Genomic DNA, 15,277 nt, shown 5'->3' with positions numbered 1-15,277 from the left:
GTTTACAGACAGACTCTGCCACGACGAGGATCAGAAGTCTCCGCCGCCATCGCCAAAGTCGCCTCCTCCGTCATCATATCCTCCGCCGTTATCCTGCGCATCTTGGTACCCATCCTCGTACGCGTTGTCCTGCATATTGTCAATCGCGTTCATCGCGACCATTCCACCGAGCAAACCAACTCCAGCTCCCGCGAGACCCATGCCCATCCCGCTTCCTCCGCCCATCCGGCCGCCGCCGAAGCGGGAGCCGCTCTGTGCGTACTGCGGCTGCTGCATGTACATGGGCTGCTGCTGCGGGTAGCCGCCGTAGGGAGCGCCTCCGTACGGCTGCGCTTGCGGATAGCCGTAGCCTGGCTGAGGGGGAGGCTGCTGATAGCCGCCGTAGGGTGGACCTGCGAGCGAAGCGCGGGCGTCAGTCAGCAACAAACAGAGATCGATGGGATCGTGCTTTGTGCGGCGGAAACCTCGCTCCATGGGATGCGCCGACTGACCTTGCTGTCCGTATCCACCTCCGTACCCCTGCTGCAGCGGTCCACCATACCCTCCCTGAGACTGCGATTGAGCTGATTGATAGGGCGGCGGGTTTGACTGCGCTCCGCCATTGCCGACAGACGGATAAGGCGAAGCCCTGCTTCCGTCGTTCGAAGGCGGCGGAGGACCGGACGGCGGGGCGTACGCCTGCGTCGACTTCGCGCCTCGCTCTTCGTCAGGGTGAACCCAGATCGAGCGTGGAGGAGTCGCGCGGGTGTCGACGTAAAGGTACTGTTTGTCTGCGAGCGAGGGGACGCCCGAGTGGTTTGTCAGTTCGCGGCGCTCGATACTGCCGGGACGTCACGAGTTCGTACTGAAGAGCTCGCTGCTCCCTACGTCCAGCCACGCCATGAGCCGGCCCTCGCGATCCTCCTGCCAAGCCTCCTTACGCAGGCCCCTCGCGACCGCCCGTCTCCCCTTCGTATTCCATGCTGAATCGCTCAGAAGCAATACTAGAGCACAAGAAATGACTCACAGTTGTCGTCCCACTGCTTGATCCAGCCTGGCGGGAGAGGTCGATTATCCGACATGGGGAGGAGATGAGGTGGTGGGGAGGGTCGAGAGGGAAAGCTGGGCCGGGAGTGCCGTTGTGAGACTTGTTGTTTGATCTGAAGCGGTGCAGCTAAGCAGAAACAGCCCTGAGCTGATGCGAGTGAGCGGTGAGGACGCAAGGTGTGCCCGAGGGTGGGGTCGAGGTCGACGACGGCAAAGTCTGCTTGCTACGAGGTGCGCTCGGGTCTTTGACACATGAAGGAGTGAGAGAAAGCGGAAGGACTCGAATCTCAACGAAGAATGAACATGCGTGACCGCAACGTTGTCACTTCTGGCCGTCTTGCGCGGTGAACAAGGACGACAGCTACCTGAGCGACCCGCTGTAGAGGGTGCAGGATCGTTTGTGTGCCGGATGCGGAAACATATCGTGACCGGAAGATCAGGAGGTCAAGGACGAAGCGAACGCCGCCAAGCGACCTCCATAACTGGTCAACTTGGGTCCCGCGCGCCCTCTGCGTCCCGTGCACTGGTATGCAGAGTGCCGTAGCTGCAAGGAATCGGTCTTTCATGTAGTCTGACAGTCGCAGCTCCAGAAGGCACATCGGAAAGCAACGCTTGAAGTTTGTCGTCGTCGTTAGATGCGGTGTGTAGCAAGCAGAAGCAGTCGATCCTTGACATGTAGCCCTTCTCCAACAGTATCGAAACGCCAGTAGGGCGTTAAAGCCGCCTTGCGCTCTAACGGAGGACCAGGTCGTCCAGGTCAGCAAGCACAGTAGAGCTCCTCAGCACTCAGCCGTCCGCTCACAGCGACGCGTCCCAGCCCGTCTCGCCCCGCATGCCTTATTACGCCCGAGATAGAGAAGAGAGCGTTGACGCGACCTCGCCGTCGTAGCAACCCGCCTGCAACGAATCGAGCCATCTTCGCCCGACGTCAAGCCGTGTTGGCCGCTCCAACCGTGCGCACGAATTCTCGGGCATCGAAGCGTCCGTTCGCCACGTTACACGTCCCGACATGCGGTGAATGAGGCGTGCAAGCAGTTCACTGATGAAGTCTGAAGGACGGGGAGAAGTCGGCGAGAAGAGCAGGGAGGAGCGCGACACAGCCTGGACAGCTTCGGGAGCTCTGCTCATCAGCCTTCCCGTACTCAAAGCCGTCTTTGAGCGTCGAAGCGGGACAGGCGAAGGGCAAACCGGTCTTCGAGCAAGTTGACGGACGACCACTCACGCTCACTCGCGCAGGCCGGGTTACCTGAGTGCTCACAGCCCCACTAAGCCAGCATGGTGCGTCTTGACGTGTGCTGCTTCTTTCCCGCTGCGCGGCTGACTCCCCTGCTCCGCCTCGACTCTCGCTCGCTTCGTCGCCGTCTGCCGACCAGTCTTCGCACAAATGGTCCCGACCAAAGCCCTTGCCGGTCGGTGTGACGACCAGTCTGTCGCTCGAGCAGCAACAGATCCTCGCAGCGGTGCCAGTGCGTTGGCGAGACCTGCTTTCTCCCTGGACGACCCGTTCGCTGACCCCTTACTTCGTTGTACTTGCTTTGCAGCGGTGGAAGAAGGCCTGGGTGCGACCGTCGACGCTGAAGCCAGGCCAGAACCCGAACTTCAAGAGTACGTCGTCCCTCCCCCCGAATCAACACGCGACTCACCCTCTCGCTTCGTGCAGTCCTGAAGTGGGTCATCGATACAGACCAGGACAAGTCTGAAGGGACGGAAGAGGAGATGCAGGCAGCGTTGCAGGAAGTCGCGGCGGGCAACATCCCTCTACCGGGCAGTTCGGGCGGCATCAACGCAGACGGGACTATCACCCTCGACTTTGGCAGTGGCGCTCCCTCGCTACCCGCCTCTGGCACAGCAACACCCGCTCTGCCTCCTGCCGCACCTCCTCTCGCAGCACCAGTCCCTGCCTCGACTCTCCAAGCCTCTTCCAATCCGATCGCGCTCGTTCAGCATGCAAATCCTGCGAAACCAGCGACTGGTCCTGCGCCTTCCGGTGCAGAACCGAGCGTCAAGGAGGCGGTGAAGGGACTGGAGGACGTGGATATGCAGGACGTCACGACAGATCAGGGTCCGGCGGTTGGGCGAGATGAGCGGAGTCTCGTACAGGAGGATCAGACGGCGGCGCAGCCATGAGCGGGCGGATAGGCTTACATCTAGTACCTTTGCGGTCTTGTTGTAACGATAGCAGGTCTCCCGAGACTTCAAATTCGGAAGGACAGCGAGCGTTTCACCACACTTCGCCGTCTCCCGAGTAATACCCATCCATCGCCTCGCCTGTACCTTCCCATCCGTCCACCTCCTCATCCCAGTCGTCGTCTCCCTCGCCATCCTCGACTTCGACTCCTTCAGCCTCGCCATCCTGCTCCTCATCCGCCAGGTCCAGCAATCCGCCTTTCCGCCTTTGGCCTGCGATTGGCTCGCCCAACAAACGTGCTACCTGCTGCTCCTTCGCAAGCGAGGAGAGCGTGTGTCGGCCGTTTTGGGTCGACTTGCGGGGCGAGTTCGCGCGGAGCGACAGGATGGCGGCGAGGTCGGCAGGGAGATTAGACGTGTCGGGCTGATCGTCGACGGCCTCGGGTGCGCCGTTAGACGGCGCAACGGCGAGTGTCGAGAGGAGGTTGGTTCGGCCGCGCTGCGTAAAAAGCCATGTGTTGTCCACATTCTCCTCGTCTTCTTTCGATCCTGGATCGCTCTGCATGACGTCGACGACCATCTCGTCTCCTTCTTCGTCTCCATCCTCCCTTTCCTTCTGCGAGTTCGCATGTCGAGCCTTTCGCCCCGCTCTCGCCTTCCACCCCTTCTCGTGGATGATCAGCCGCGCCTTTCCTCCCCCTTCCTGCTCTTCGTCCGACAGCGCAATCACGATCTCGCCCTTCTGCGAGGAGACGACATGACCGTCTCCCTCCTCCGCCTCCTCCTCCTCGAAGTCCATCTCGCCAGCCTCGTTCTCCTCGCTGGCCTTCGCCTTCGCCTTACCCTTGCCCCCCGCCCGCTTCGCCGGCGCCTTCCGCTTCGACGGCACAGCCGCATCGTCCGCCGCAGCCCCAGCCTTCTTCCGCTTCCCACCCCTCGTACCCTTGGCCTTCTTCGCTTCCTCCTCCTTCTTCGCCGTGTCGGCCCAGAAGTCCTCCTTCTCTCCGTCGGTGCCGTTGACGCTTGCCGCAGCCGCGGTGGAAGAGAAGGGAAGCGATGTCGCGAATGGTGTGGGCTTGTTGGAGATTTGCGAGGCGGGTTGTGGAGAAGCGGCGGGCGGGAGAAGGGGTTTGAAGGGTTTGCTCGGGCCCGGCTGCGATGATGAAGGTGTAAAAAGGGGAAGAGAGGACGGCGGGGCGTCGTCGATGGATGGCAGGAGGCTGAAAGATTTCTTCGAGGCGAGCGAAGAGGAGGGCTTGACCGGTGACGGTCCGAAAACCTCGTCGTCATCTTCAAGTCCGGCGCTGTCGAGGCCGGCTTGCGTAGTTGGCGCAAGTGAGCGTTGTGAGGAGAATACCGAACGTTGAGAAGAAAAGGATGACGCCGGCGCGCCGAAGAACTCGTCCACCTCATCGACCTCCATCGCTGAGCTCGCCGCCGAGCTAGTCCTCGCAAACGGCCTCTCGCCCAGTGTCGCCGCACTGCCCCATCCAGCGCCTGCAGCAGTCGCCTTGGTCCCCAGTACTCCTCCGCCTCCCTTGCCTACCAGCTTGGCTTTCCGTTCCTTCTCCTCCTTCTTCCGCTGCTTCAGCCTTTCCCGCTCGGCCTTCTCCAGTGCAGCGAAAGAGCCCGCTCCTTTCGTCGGTGACGCAAAGGGATTCGATGCGCGCTTCTGAGGCGAAGAAGGGAAGTGGGAAGGCTGGTTTGGCGAGCCGGTCGAGGAATGTAAGGCTGCGAGGGCGCGAATCTTGGACGGCGAGTTGGCGAGGACGTAGCGTGTAGTCGTCGTGCTAGACTGAGATTCCGACTCGCGCGTCTTTGAACCGGAAAGTCGGCGAGAGGGAGAGGCAGGTCCGGCGGTCGTCTCGGAAGACAAGTCGACATCGTTCGTGCTGCTTGCCGCTGGTGCGCGTTGGCGAGCAGTCTTAGGCTTGGTTGGCGTCCGGAACGGGTTCGAGGAGGATGATGCGGAGGCGGACGGGGCTGCCAGAGGTCGACTTGATGAGGAGGACGAGGAGGCCTTCTTCGCCTCCTTGCCGGACGACGCCTTCGATTTCGCGTAGTCTCTGTACTTCTTCGCTGCATTCGACAGTCGCAAGCCAGTCAGCCCGAGCGTGACAGGCGAGAGAGACGCGTTTCGAGAGTCGACGAACCAATGTCGGGTCGCTGCTTGATGTCGTCCTTCGAGGGATCCCGGCCGTGCTCAGCCCGGAACTGCTGCTCGAACTGCTTCAGTTCCTGCCGCAGCGAAGCCATCTCGAGCCGGTCGAGCGGTGGTGGTCGAAGCCAAGCTGCGGAGTCGGCTCTTTCGCTGGAACAATCTACTCAGGACGGACTCCTTGCTTGAATAGACGCCCAAGGCTCTCAAGGGACCATTGCAAGGCAGACAGCGCCGCGAAGTCGAGCTCACCCATGCCTTGCTCTCTTCCTTCTCTCCGCTCCTCTCCTCGACGTCTCCAGAAGCCCTCCGTGATGATTCTTTTGTGCCCGGATGAGAGAGGCGAAGAGCCTGTTCGCGTGCCGGGTGCTTGGCCCTGCCGGCGAGTGCGACGTCGCCTGTTCGAGGGACGCTCTCCCCTTCCTCGCTCCTCTACCGCCGGCCGTGAGACGGGGGAGGCAGAATTGCCGGACAATCACCTCGACAGCTCTTGGGCGGTCCTGCGAGAGGGCAAGTCGACCTCACAACGCCTGCATCAGTCGCCAGCCGCTGGTTTAGCGGCGCGGGTCGCTGCGATTCCCTCGAGCGCTAGCAGCGCTCATCTCGCCATCCAGCCATGATGCTCAGCAGAAACCACATGTCGGCCGAGGGCTATGATCCAGCTAAGTAACAAGCAGAGGAGCAGGAGGATGTCTGCAAAGAGCTGCTGGGCGAAAGACAGCAGGCCAGGAGACAACCAGTTGCACTGTCGTCGAGGCGCGTGCCAGCGACTAGGCGATGCGCTAGTATCCCGCCCGTGCCTTCAAAGCGCCCGCCAAACCCGTGCAAAGCGCTCAGTCGACCGTCCGAGATGTCGAGGACGAAGGGAGTCAGCAGTGACAAGGAAGCCGCGCGAGGACCGTGCGACGGTATCTGCCCGTCCGCGAGCAAGATCTGAGCCAGTGCGAGCAGCCTACACGTTTCCAGCTGGTGCGAGGCGGCGACGAGGCGCGGCGAGAGGCAAGGGAGCAACTCTCCCACCCACGCCCGACTGCCACTCGCTGGCAGCGCACGATAGGGACGCTTGCTGTGTCTGCTAGTGGCTCACGAGTGACCGCGACCACCGCCCACACCCGCCCGAACCGCCTGCAGCCGTCCCCGTTCCTCCCATCTCCCTCCACACCCACACTCGCTCGACATACCGCCGTACACGCGCTCAGGGCACGCCAGACCGGCTCAGTAGAGTTCATCGACGAGCACTCGACCGTCCAGGAGCGGCACGGAGCCTCGCGCGCTCGCACTCGTCTCGCTCGCCTCGCCTCGCCCGGTCAGTCGACCCGCGTCCGCCACATCGCATCTCGCCCACGCAGGACAGTCTAGCCCAGCATGCTTGGACACGAGTTTGCTCACTCGACGCAGTGCGTTCCCTTCCTCGCTCTCAGCGTGTTGTGGAGGCGGGTTGGAGAGACGCTGACTTGGGGGAGCACCTTCGCATGGCGACTACACAGGCCGATCAAGCGTCCGCGCACGATTCAGTTCGGCGTGCTCTCGCCTGAAGAAATCAAGGCTATCTCGGTGTGCAAGGTTGAGTACCCGGAGACGTTCGAGGAGGGCAATGCGAAGCCGGTGAGTCGCGTCTCCCATCTCTCGCTTCGTCGCTTCCTGGCGTTGCTGGGGCCGAGCTGATATTCGAGTATGGTGGCCACAGAAAATGGGCGGACTAAGTGACCCGCGGCTGGGGACGATCGACCGCAACTTCAAGTGCGCGACTTGCGGCGAGGGAATGGCTGAGTGCCCGGGTCACTTTGGACACATCGAGCTCAGTCGCGCGGTGTATCACGTTGGTGAGTAGACAGACGCGCAGACCGTCACCCGTGGCCCTGAGCGCGACGTGGGCGGGTTTTCTCTCGAGTAATCTGCTCACCCATTTCGTTCCACAGGCTTCATCAACAAGGTCAAGAAGATCACCGAGTGCATCTGCGTGCAGTGCGGCAAGCTCAAGGTCTCGCCCGCCGAGGACCCTCGACTCGCCGATGCCGTCCGCTTCGTCCGCGACCCGAAGAAGCGACTCGCCGTCGTCCACGCGCTCGTCAAGGGCAAGAACTCTTGCGACATGACGATCATGGACGAGGAGACGCAGGCGAAGATTGCTGCTGGCGAGCCTGTCCCGCCTGGGCACGGAGGATGCGGGCATGAGCAGCCGCAGATTCGCAAGGAGGGGTTGAAGCTCTTCCTGCAGTACGGCAAGGGCAAGGACGAGGTGAGCTTCTCTTCTTGATCCGTCCTCTGTCCCCCATGTACTGTCCCTCGGGGTCGTCATGGCGGGACAGAGCGGTCTTGAGAAGCTCTTTAGACCTGTTCGCTCACCGCTGTTTGAGGATCCCTTCCTCCCCTACGCGATGTCTCTCAGGATGGCAACGCGCAAGCGCCCGACCGCCGACCGTTTACGGCGACGCAGGCGCACACGCTCTTCCGCAAGATCTCGGACGAGGACCTGCATACCATGGGTCTTTCGGCGACCGAGGCGCATCCCGCCTGGATGATCCTCACCGTATTGCCCGTCCCGCCTCCGCCTGTCCGCCCTTCGATCGCTGTCGACGGAGGTGCGATGCGAGGAGAGGACGACTTGACGTACAAGCTCGCCGAGATCATTCGGACGAACTCGTCGTTGCGGAAGTTCGAGGAGGAGGGCGCGCCCGCGCACGTCATCAACGAGTTCGAGACGCTGCTCCAGGTGCGTTGTTCTCGCTCGTATCGTTCCGCAGCGCAGGCGCTGACTGTATCTCCTCGCGCAGTGGCACATCGCGACCTACATGGACAACGACTTGCCCGGCCAGCCTCAAGCTCTGCAAAAGTCCGGCCGACCGGTCAAGTCTATTCGTGCGCGTCTCAAGGGCAAGGAGGGTCGTCTGCGTGGCAACCTGATGGGCAAGCGTGTCGACTTCTCGGCTCGTACCGTCATCACGGGCGACCCCAACCTCGCGCTCGACGAGGTCGGCGTGCCGTACTCGATTGCACGGACGTTGACGTACCCTGAGCGCGTGACGCCGTACAACATCCAGGACTTGCAGACGCTGGTGAGGAACGGGCCGAACGAGTATCCCGGTGCTCGCTACGTCGTTCGCGACACGGGCGACCGAATCGACTTGCGGTACAACAAGCGCGCCGACACGTTCCTCCAGTACGGCTGGATCGTCGAGCGACACCTCAAGGACGGCGACATCGTCCTCTTCAACCGGCAGCCGTCGTTGCACAAGATGTCGATGATGGCTCACCGCGTCAAGCTCATGCCGTACTCGACCTTCCGCCTCAACCTCTCCGTCACCTCGCCCTACAACGCCGATTTCGATGGCGACGAGATGAACTTGCACGTCCCGCAGTCGGAAGAGACTCGGTCGGAGTTGATCAACATCGCCGCCGTCGCGCGAAACATCATCTCGCCGCAGGCCAACAAGCCGGTCATGGGTATCGTGCAGGACACGCTGTGCGGTATCCGCAAGTTCACCCTCCGCGGCTGCTTCATGGACCTCGAGTTCATCCAGAACATCCTCCTCTGGGTGCCCGAGTGGGACGGCGTCATCCCTCCTCCCGCCATCCTCAAGCCGAAGCCGCTCTGGACCGGCAAGCAGATCCTCTCGATGTGCATTCCCGCCGGCATCAACCTGTACCGCGCCTCGGGCTCCGGCACAACGAACCCACCCGAAGACGACGGCATGTTCATCGAGGACGGCCAGGTGATGTTCGGCACGGTCGACAAGAAGACGGTCGGCACGTCGCAGGGTGGCTTGATCCACGTCATCTACCGCGAGAAGGGCCACGAGGTCTGCCGCGACTGGTTCTCGGGCGTCCAGAAGGTCGTCAACTTCTGGCTCCTCCACAACGGCTTCTCGATCGGTATCGGCGACACCGTCCCCGACAAAGGAACGATGGAGGCCATCACCGGCTTCATCGACACGGCCAAGCGCGAGGTCAGCAACATCATCCAGCAGGCGCAGAACGACCAGCTTGAGCCCGAGCCCGGTATGACCGTCCGCGAGTCGTTCGAGTCCAAGGTCACGCGCGCGCTCAACCAGGCCCGTGACTCGTCCGGACGGAGCGCCGAGCGCTCGCTCAAGGCCGACAACAACGTCAAGCAGATGGTCGTCGCCGGCTCGAAGGGCTCGTTCATCAACATCTCGCAGATGTCGGCGTGTGTCGGCCAGCAGATCGTCGAGGGCAAGCGGTGTCCGTTCGGCTTCAAGTACCGCACCCTGCCGCACTTTGCCAAGGACGACTATTCGCCCGAGGCGCGCGGCTTTGTCGAAAACTCGTACTTGCGAGGTGAGCGCTCTTCCTAGCTGTTCTTTCCGAGCGACTACTGACTCTCTCGCTCGCAGGTCTCACGCCCCAAGAGTTCTTCTTCCACGCCATGGCCGGACGCGAAGGATTGATCGACACGGCCGTCAAGACCGCCGAGACCGGATACATCCAGCGTCGTCTCGTCAAGGCGCTCGAGGACGTCATGGTCGCGTACGACGGCACGGTCCGCAACTCGCTTGGCGACGTTGTCCAGTTCTGCTACGGCGAGGACGGCATGGACGGAGCCTTCATCGAGGAGCAGGTCGTCGAGCCGATCCGGTTGTCGGACGCGCGCTTCGAGAAGCGGTACAGGGTCGACATCACCGACCCGACCTGGCACTTCAAGCCGGGTACGCTTCACGTCGACCTCGCTCCGCCCGAGAACACCGACCTTCAGACTGTCCTCGACTACGAGTACGAGCAGCTCAAGCGGGATCGGGCGACGCTGCGCGAGGTCTTCCCGAAGGGCGACCCGACCGTCTCGCTCCCCGTCAACCTCCGTCGTGTCATTCAGAACGCGCAGCAGATCTTCCACATCGACTTCCGCAACGCCAGCGACATCCCGCCTGCCGACATCGTCGAGACGGTTCGCGACCTCTGCGACCGTCTCGTCGTCATCCGCGGCAAGGACGACCTGTCGGCCGAGGCGCAGAACAACGCGACCCTCCTCTTCCGCATCTTCCTCCGGTCGGTCCTCGCCGTGCGGCGAGTCATCGAGGAGTACCACCTCAACCGCGAGGCGTTCGAGTGGGTTGTCGGCGAGGTCGAGTCCAAGTTCAACGCCTCGCTCGTCGCGCCGGGCGAGATGTGCGGCACGCTCGCGGCGCAGTCGATTGGTGAGCCGGCGACGCAGATGACGCTCAACACGTTCCACTACGCCGGTGTGTCGTCAAAGAACGTCACGCTCGGTGTACCGCGTCTCAAGGAGATCATCAACGTCGCCGTCAACCTCAAGACGCCGTCGACGACCGTCTACCTCGACCCGGACTATGCCAAGGACATCCAGCTCGCGAAGGAGGTCCAGACTCGCCTCTCGTACACCACCCTCCAGACCGTCACCGCGTCGACCGAGATCTTCTACGACCCAGACCCGACAGCGACCGTCATCGAGGATGACCGCGAGTTTGTCGAGGCGTTCTTTGCCATTCCCGACGAGGACGTCGAGGCGAACCTCCACCGTCAGTCGCCCTGGCTGCTCAGGTTCGAGCTCGACCGCGCAAAGATGCTCGACAAGAAGCTCGAGATGCACTATGTTGCGGGCAAGATCGCCGAGACGTTCGAGCAGGATCTCTTCGTCATCTGGTCGGAGGACAACGCCGAGAAGCTCGTCATCCGTTGCCGTGCGCTCAAGTCGGCGGACGCGGACAAGGAGGGCGGCGACGAAGACGAGGACGACGAGGACGTCTTCCTGAAGCAGCTCGAGTCGCAGATGCTTGGCTCGATCGCGCTCTCAGGCGTCGAAGGCATCGACCGCGTGTTCATGATGGAGCAGAAGCGGCCGCAGCTGAATGCGGCAGGCGAGTTCCACACGCCGAACGAGTGGGTCCTCGAGACGGACGGCATCAACCTGCGCAAGGTCCTCTGCACCGAAGGCGTCGACGCCAGGAGGACCATCTCGAACTCGTGCGTCGAGATGCTCGAAGTGCTCGGCATCGAAGCGGCGCGCGCGTCGGTCCTCCGCGAGTTGCGCAACGTCATCGAGTTCGACGGCTCCAAGGTCAACTACCGCCACTTGTCGATGCTCACCGACATCATGACGAACCGAGGCTCGCTCATGGCCATCACCCGCCACGGCATCAACCGTGCTGACACGGGTGCGCTCATGCGCTGCTCATTCGAGGAGACGGTGGAGATCCTGATGGAGGCAGCGGCGGCGGGAGAGACGGACTACTGCACGGGTGTCGCCGAGGCAGTCTTGCTCGGCCAGCAGCCGCCGATGGGCACGGGCGCCTTCGAGCTCTCGCTCGATTTGAACAAGCTCCAGGAGGTCATTCCCGACCACCGCTTGCCGCCGCCGCCGAACATGCAGATCGACGCGGTCATGGACGGTGGCCGGACGCCCGGGGGAGGAGCGACGCCGTACGCCGACTTGTCGGAGGGCAAGACGCCCGCCTACTATGGCCAGCAGGAGCAGCTCGGCATGGCCATGTTCTCGCCGATCATCCAGCCCGGACAGGACGGCATGTACGACCAGGGAGGCTTCGGTGGAGCATCGCCCTTCGGCGGCGCCTCTCCCTTCGGCGGAGCATCGCCGTTCGCGGGTGGCCAGTCGCCCTTCTCGGGCGGGCAGTCGCCGTTCGGCGCGGCGGGATACTCTCCGTGTGTCGCGACTCCTCCCCTTCGCGATTTGCTTTCTAGCTGACCCGTTCTCGCTCGCAGAACCTCTCCCTTCGGTGGCGCGTCGCCTTACAACCCGCGGTCGCCAGGACCGTCGGGCGGCGCCTCGCCCTGGGTCAACCGGTCAGGCGGCGGCGGCTACTCGCCGACGAGTCCGCTCATCGGCCAGTCACCCGCCTCTCCTCGCTTCTCCCCCGCCTCGCCCAACTACTCGCCAACCAGCCCCGCCTTCTCTCCCGCCTCTCCTCGCTTCTCGCCTGCCTCTCCCGCTTTCTCCCCAGCCAGCCCGCGCTTCTCACCCGCGAGCCCGGCGTTCTCACCCACCTCCCCCGCCTACTCTCCGACCAGCCCAAAGTTCTCCCCAACCTCTCCAGCCTATTCGCCCACGAGTCCCAAATTCTCGCCTACCTCTCCCGCGTACTCTCCAACGAGTCCCAAGTTCTCGCCCACTTCTCCCGCCTACTCGCCTACCTCTCCCGCCTTTTCTCCCGCTTCGCCATCGTACTCACCTCGCAGTCCTGGCAGCGGCGGAGGAACAGGCGCGGACGGCGCGAATGGCTCGCAGCAGCAGCAGAGGCAGAACGCGCCTTACTCGTCGTCGGCGTCGTGGAATCGTTGAGGTTCGGGAGGTGTAAGACGCAAGGGCTTGGTTTGAGGGTGGTCTTGCAATGACTGAAAAGCTTGCAGTCGATTTGCTTCGAGCATCGAAAAGAGAGAAGGGTTTGCGCATTGCTGTTCGGTGAAGGAGTTGCGAGGCTGCTCGGTTCGCATGTCATGCTCGCATTGCACAGCGCTCGCATGCAGTATGCGGACAGGAAGCGAGGGAGCCAAGAGGGAGCTGCGTTCGCAGGCGACGGAGAAGTCGGGACCTTCTCACCCTCGCTGCGCGCGGACCTTCTCCTCGTCGACTTGCGCTCGAGTTCTGCGGATTTGTAGAACGTGTCAGGGCGCGATAGGCTGACTCGGCACTAGCCTGAAGCGCCGTGGGACGCGAGAACGACGACCTTTCCCCTCCTCCTCCTCACCTCTCACAACGCCGCAACGCCTCTCGTCCCACGATCATCCTCGCCTTGCGTTCGTCGTTCGCCAAAGGCCCCCGTCGCCTAGCCCGAGCCCGTGGTCACTCCGACTGACTCCCGCGCATCGTCGACCCCGCCTTCTCCTCGTCGTCCCGCTCTTTTTCGTGGAACGAACGGGGTGCGGGAGGTTCTGGGGCAGCTGTTTTGAGGGTGCGCTGTTTGCGTCTCCCCGCTTCTTTCCTCCCAGGCCCCCCAGCAGGAGGAACGTAGGATGCGGGAGGAGGAGGAGGAGAAGCTTCTTCAGCCTCACAGAACAGCTGCGGCGGTCGCAGGGAGAATGAAGGCGAGCCTCCGTTCGACGCTCCTGAATGGGCTGCGCTGGAAATAGCCTCAATGAATCAATGGCTGGGCGTCGAGAAAAGGGGTTGAACGCTGCGTTGAGGAGGACGAGGTTGCTCCCACGACCTGCGCTCGACACGGCGCTCTAAGTGGATCGTCCTTCAGTATCCCGGGAGTCGTTACGAAGCTGGCCGAACTCGAGCAACAGTGAAAACTTTGAGACAAGGCGGACCGAAGTGACGTTCTTGTGCTGGGCTTGCGCTCACCCTCGTTTTCCACGCTCGCCTACAACTTGCTGCTCGCTCTGTTTCCACTCTCAATCAACTTATAACTCAGTCTATTCACACTCACACGCAACCATGGCACCCACCCGCCCCGAAGCCGTCTCGACCGCCAGCACCGAATCACTCCACCAGCTCCCCTCGGGCGCACAGACGCCCGCCGCAGAGGTCCCCTCGCGCGCTGGATCCCCGCTCGGGTTCCACATCCCATCCCTCCCTGGATCTCGCGCGGCATCGCCCACAGCGACCCCGGGGTCGTCGAGGCCGCCGTCGCCCCTCCTCCGCGCCATGACCAACCTCTCGATGAGCCAGAAAAAGCAGCGCAAGGAGGGTCAGCAGGACGGCAGCGACGACGAGACGGACAAGGAGGGCGACGACGGCGAGAAGGAGCGTCGTCCGTCGTTGGGAGAGTCGCTCTCGCGCAAGGGTTCCCTTAAGGCCCCTCTCCCCCGTCGCGGTTCCTCGCCCGCTCTCGCTCCTTTCCTCGCCAAGTACGACGAGTTCACCGGCTCGCCCTCGGGCAAGCTTGAGAAGATTTGCGTCATCGGCAGTGGGTCGTGGGGAACCGCGCTCGCTCGTCTCGCCGCCCAGAATGCCGCCGAGAAGGACGGGTGCGTGCCGGTTGTTGCTCGCTTCCGTGTGAGAAGCGACGAGGACTGACTGATTGTAATACGGCAGCTTTGACGAGGAAGTCCGCTTCTGGGTCCGCCAGCGCGAGGTGCGTTCTCCGTCTCGCTCGAGCCGCGTACTCGCGAACGGACATCCGATCTGACTGTCTACACCGCAAACAGATCCCCGGCAAGGGCCTCTTGACCGACATCATCAACGAGACGCACGAGAACGCCCGCTACCTGCCCGAGATGAAGCTACCGGAGAACCTCGTCGCGGTCCCGTCACTCACCGAGTGTGTCAAGGGCGCGACCTTGATCGTCTTTTGTGTACCTCATCAATTCTTGCCGCCGGTCATCAAGGAACTCTCGCAGCCCGGCGTGCTCGAGAAGGGCGCTCGCGCGATTTCGGCTATCAAGGGTATCGACGTCGATGTCAAGACCGCCGAGATCTACACTTATCCCTCCATCATCGAGAAGAAGCTCCGCCTGCCTTGCTCGGCGCTCGGAGGAGCCAACATTGCGCTCGAGGTCGCCAACGAAGAGTTCTGCGAGACGACGTGGGCCACCGAGTCTCTCTCCCTCTCGCCGCTGTGCCCTCGCTGACACTTGTGCACGCGCAGGATCGGTTGCCCCGGGCCCGAGGACTGCGCGCTGTGGGAGGCCGTCTTCTCGACCGCCATGTTCCGCGTCCACGCCGTCGAAGACGTCGCTGGCGTTTCCCTCTCCGGCGCTCTCAAGAACGTCGTCGCCCTCGCCGCAGGCTTTGTCGACGGCCTCAAGATGGGCGGCAACACGAAAGCGGCGATCATCCGCATCGGCCTCCTCGAGATGTCGGCCTTCACACTCGAGTTCTTCCCCTCGGCTTCGGCGCACACCTTCTCTCACCACTCGGCTGGCGTCGCGGATCTGATCACGACATCCTTCGGCGGACGGAACCGCAAGTGCGCCGAGGCGTTCGTCACGTCTGGCAAGACGTTTGACGAGCTCGAGAAGGAGTTGTTGAATGGGCAGAAGCTGCAGGGCGTCGCGACGGCAGAGGAGATCTATGCGTTCCTCAAGGCA

The 15,277-nt window shown here is 62.7% G+C and overlaps 5 protein-coding genes across 5 annotated transcripts; 3 read left to right on the top strand and 2 right to left on the bottom strand.

Annotated features, from left to right (window-relative positions):
* Nucleotides 1-30: 30 nt before the first annotated feature.
* RHTO_08017 (WW/Rsp5/WWP domain containing protein) lies at nucleotides 31-1,061 on the bottom strand (the record flags this gene model as incomplete). The annotated part of the gene is made up of 3 exons (XM_016421671.1): nucleotides 31-392; nucleotides 492-770; nucleotides 1,007-1,061. 3 exons carry the CDS (start codon nucleotides 1,059-1,061, stop codon nucleotides 31-33), a joined length of 696 nt encoding a protein of 231 aa, XP_016273783.1.
* Nucleotides 1,062-2,301: 1,240 nt separating this feature from the next.
* Nucleotides 2,302-3,153, top strand: RHTO_08016 (uncharacterized protein; the record flags this gene model as incomplete). Its single annotated transcript, XM_016421670.1, has 4 exons — nucleotides 2,302-2,304; nucleotides 2,400-2,492; nucleotides 2,568-2,631; nucleotides 2,687-3,153. 4 exons carry the CDS (start codon nucleotides 2,302-2,304, stop codon nucleotides 3,151-3,153), a joined length of 627 nt encoding a protein of 208 aa, XP_016273782.1.
* A 94-nt stretch (nucleotides 3,154-3,247) lies between these two features.
* RHTO_08015 (uncharacterized protein) lies at nucleotides 3,248-5,409 on the bottom strand (the record flags this gene model as incomplete). The annotated part of the gene is made up of 2 exons (XM_016421669.1): nucleotides 3,248-5,232; nucleotides 5,307-5,409. The coding sequence occupies 2 exons, from the start codon at nucleotides 5,407-5,409 to the stop codon at nucleotides 3,248-3,250; spliced, it is 2,088 nt and encodes a 695-aa protein (XP_016273781.1).
* A 1,267-nt stretch (nucleotides 5,410-6,676) lies between these two features.
* Nucleotides 6,677-12,584, top strand: RHTO_08014 (DNA-directed RNA polymerase II subunit RPB1; the record flags this gene model as incomplete). Its single annotated transcript, XM_016421668.1, has 8 exons — nucleotides 6,677-6,708; nucleotides 6,799-6,916; nucleotides 6,999-7,134; nucleotides 7,231-7,550; nucleotides 7,701-8,024; nucleotides 8,086-9,610; nucleotides 9,667-11,947; nucleotides 12,008-12,584. The coding sequence occupies 8 exons, from the start codon at nucleotides 6,677-6,679 to the stop codon at nucleotides 12,582-12,584; spliced, it is 5,313 nt and encodes a 1,770-aa protein (XP_016273780.1).
* A 1,098-nt stretch (nucleotides 12,585-13,682) lies between these two features.
* Nucleotides 13,683-15,277, top strand: RHTO_08013 (glycerol-3-phosphate dehydrogenase (NAD+); the record flags this gene model as incomplete). The annotated part of the gene is made up of 4 exons (XM_016421667.1): nucleotides 13,683-14,215; nucleotides 14,283-14,322; nucleotides 14,396-14,772; nucleotides 14,836-15,277. Coding segments are annotated over 4 exons (1,392 nt in total), but the record flags the coding sequence as incomplete, so codon positions are not given.

Source organism: Rhodotorula toruloides (genome assembly GCF_000320785.1).
Source record: "Rhodotorula toruloides NP11 unplaced genomic scaffold Scaffold9, whole genome shotgun sequence".
Classification (NCBI taxonomy): Eukaryota; Fungi; Basidiomycota; class Microbotryomycetes; order Sporidiobolales; family Sporidiobolaceae; genus Rhodotorula; species Rhodotorula toruloides.
The sequence above is the reverse complement of the archived record's forward strand: the minus strand, read 5'-3'. Positions and strand labels throughout refer to the sequence as shown.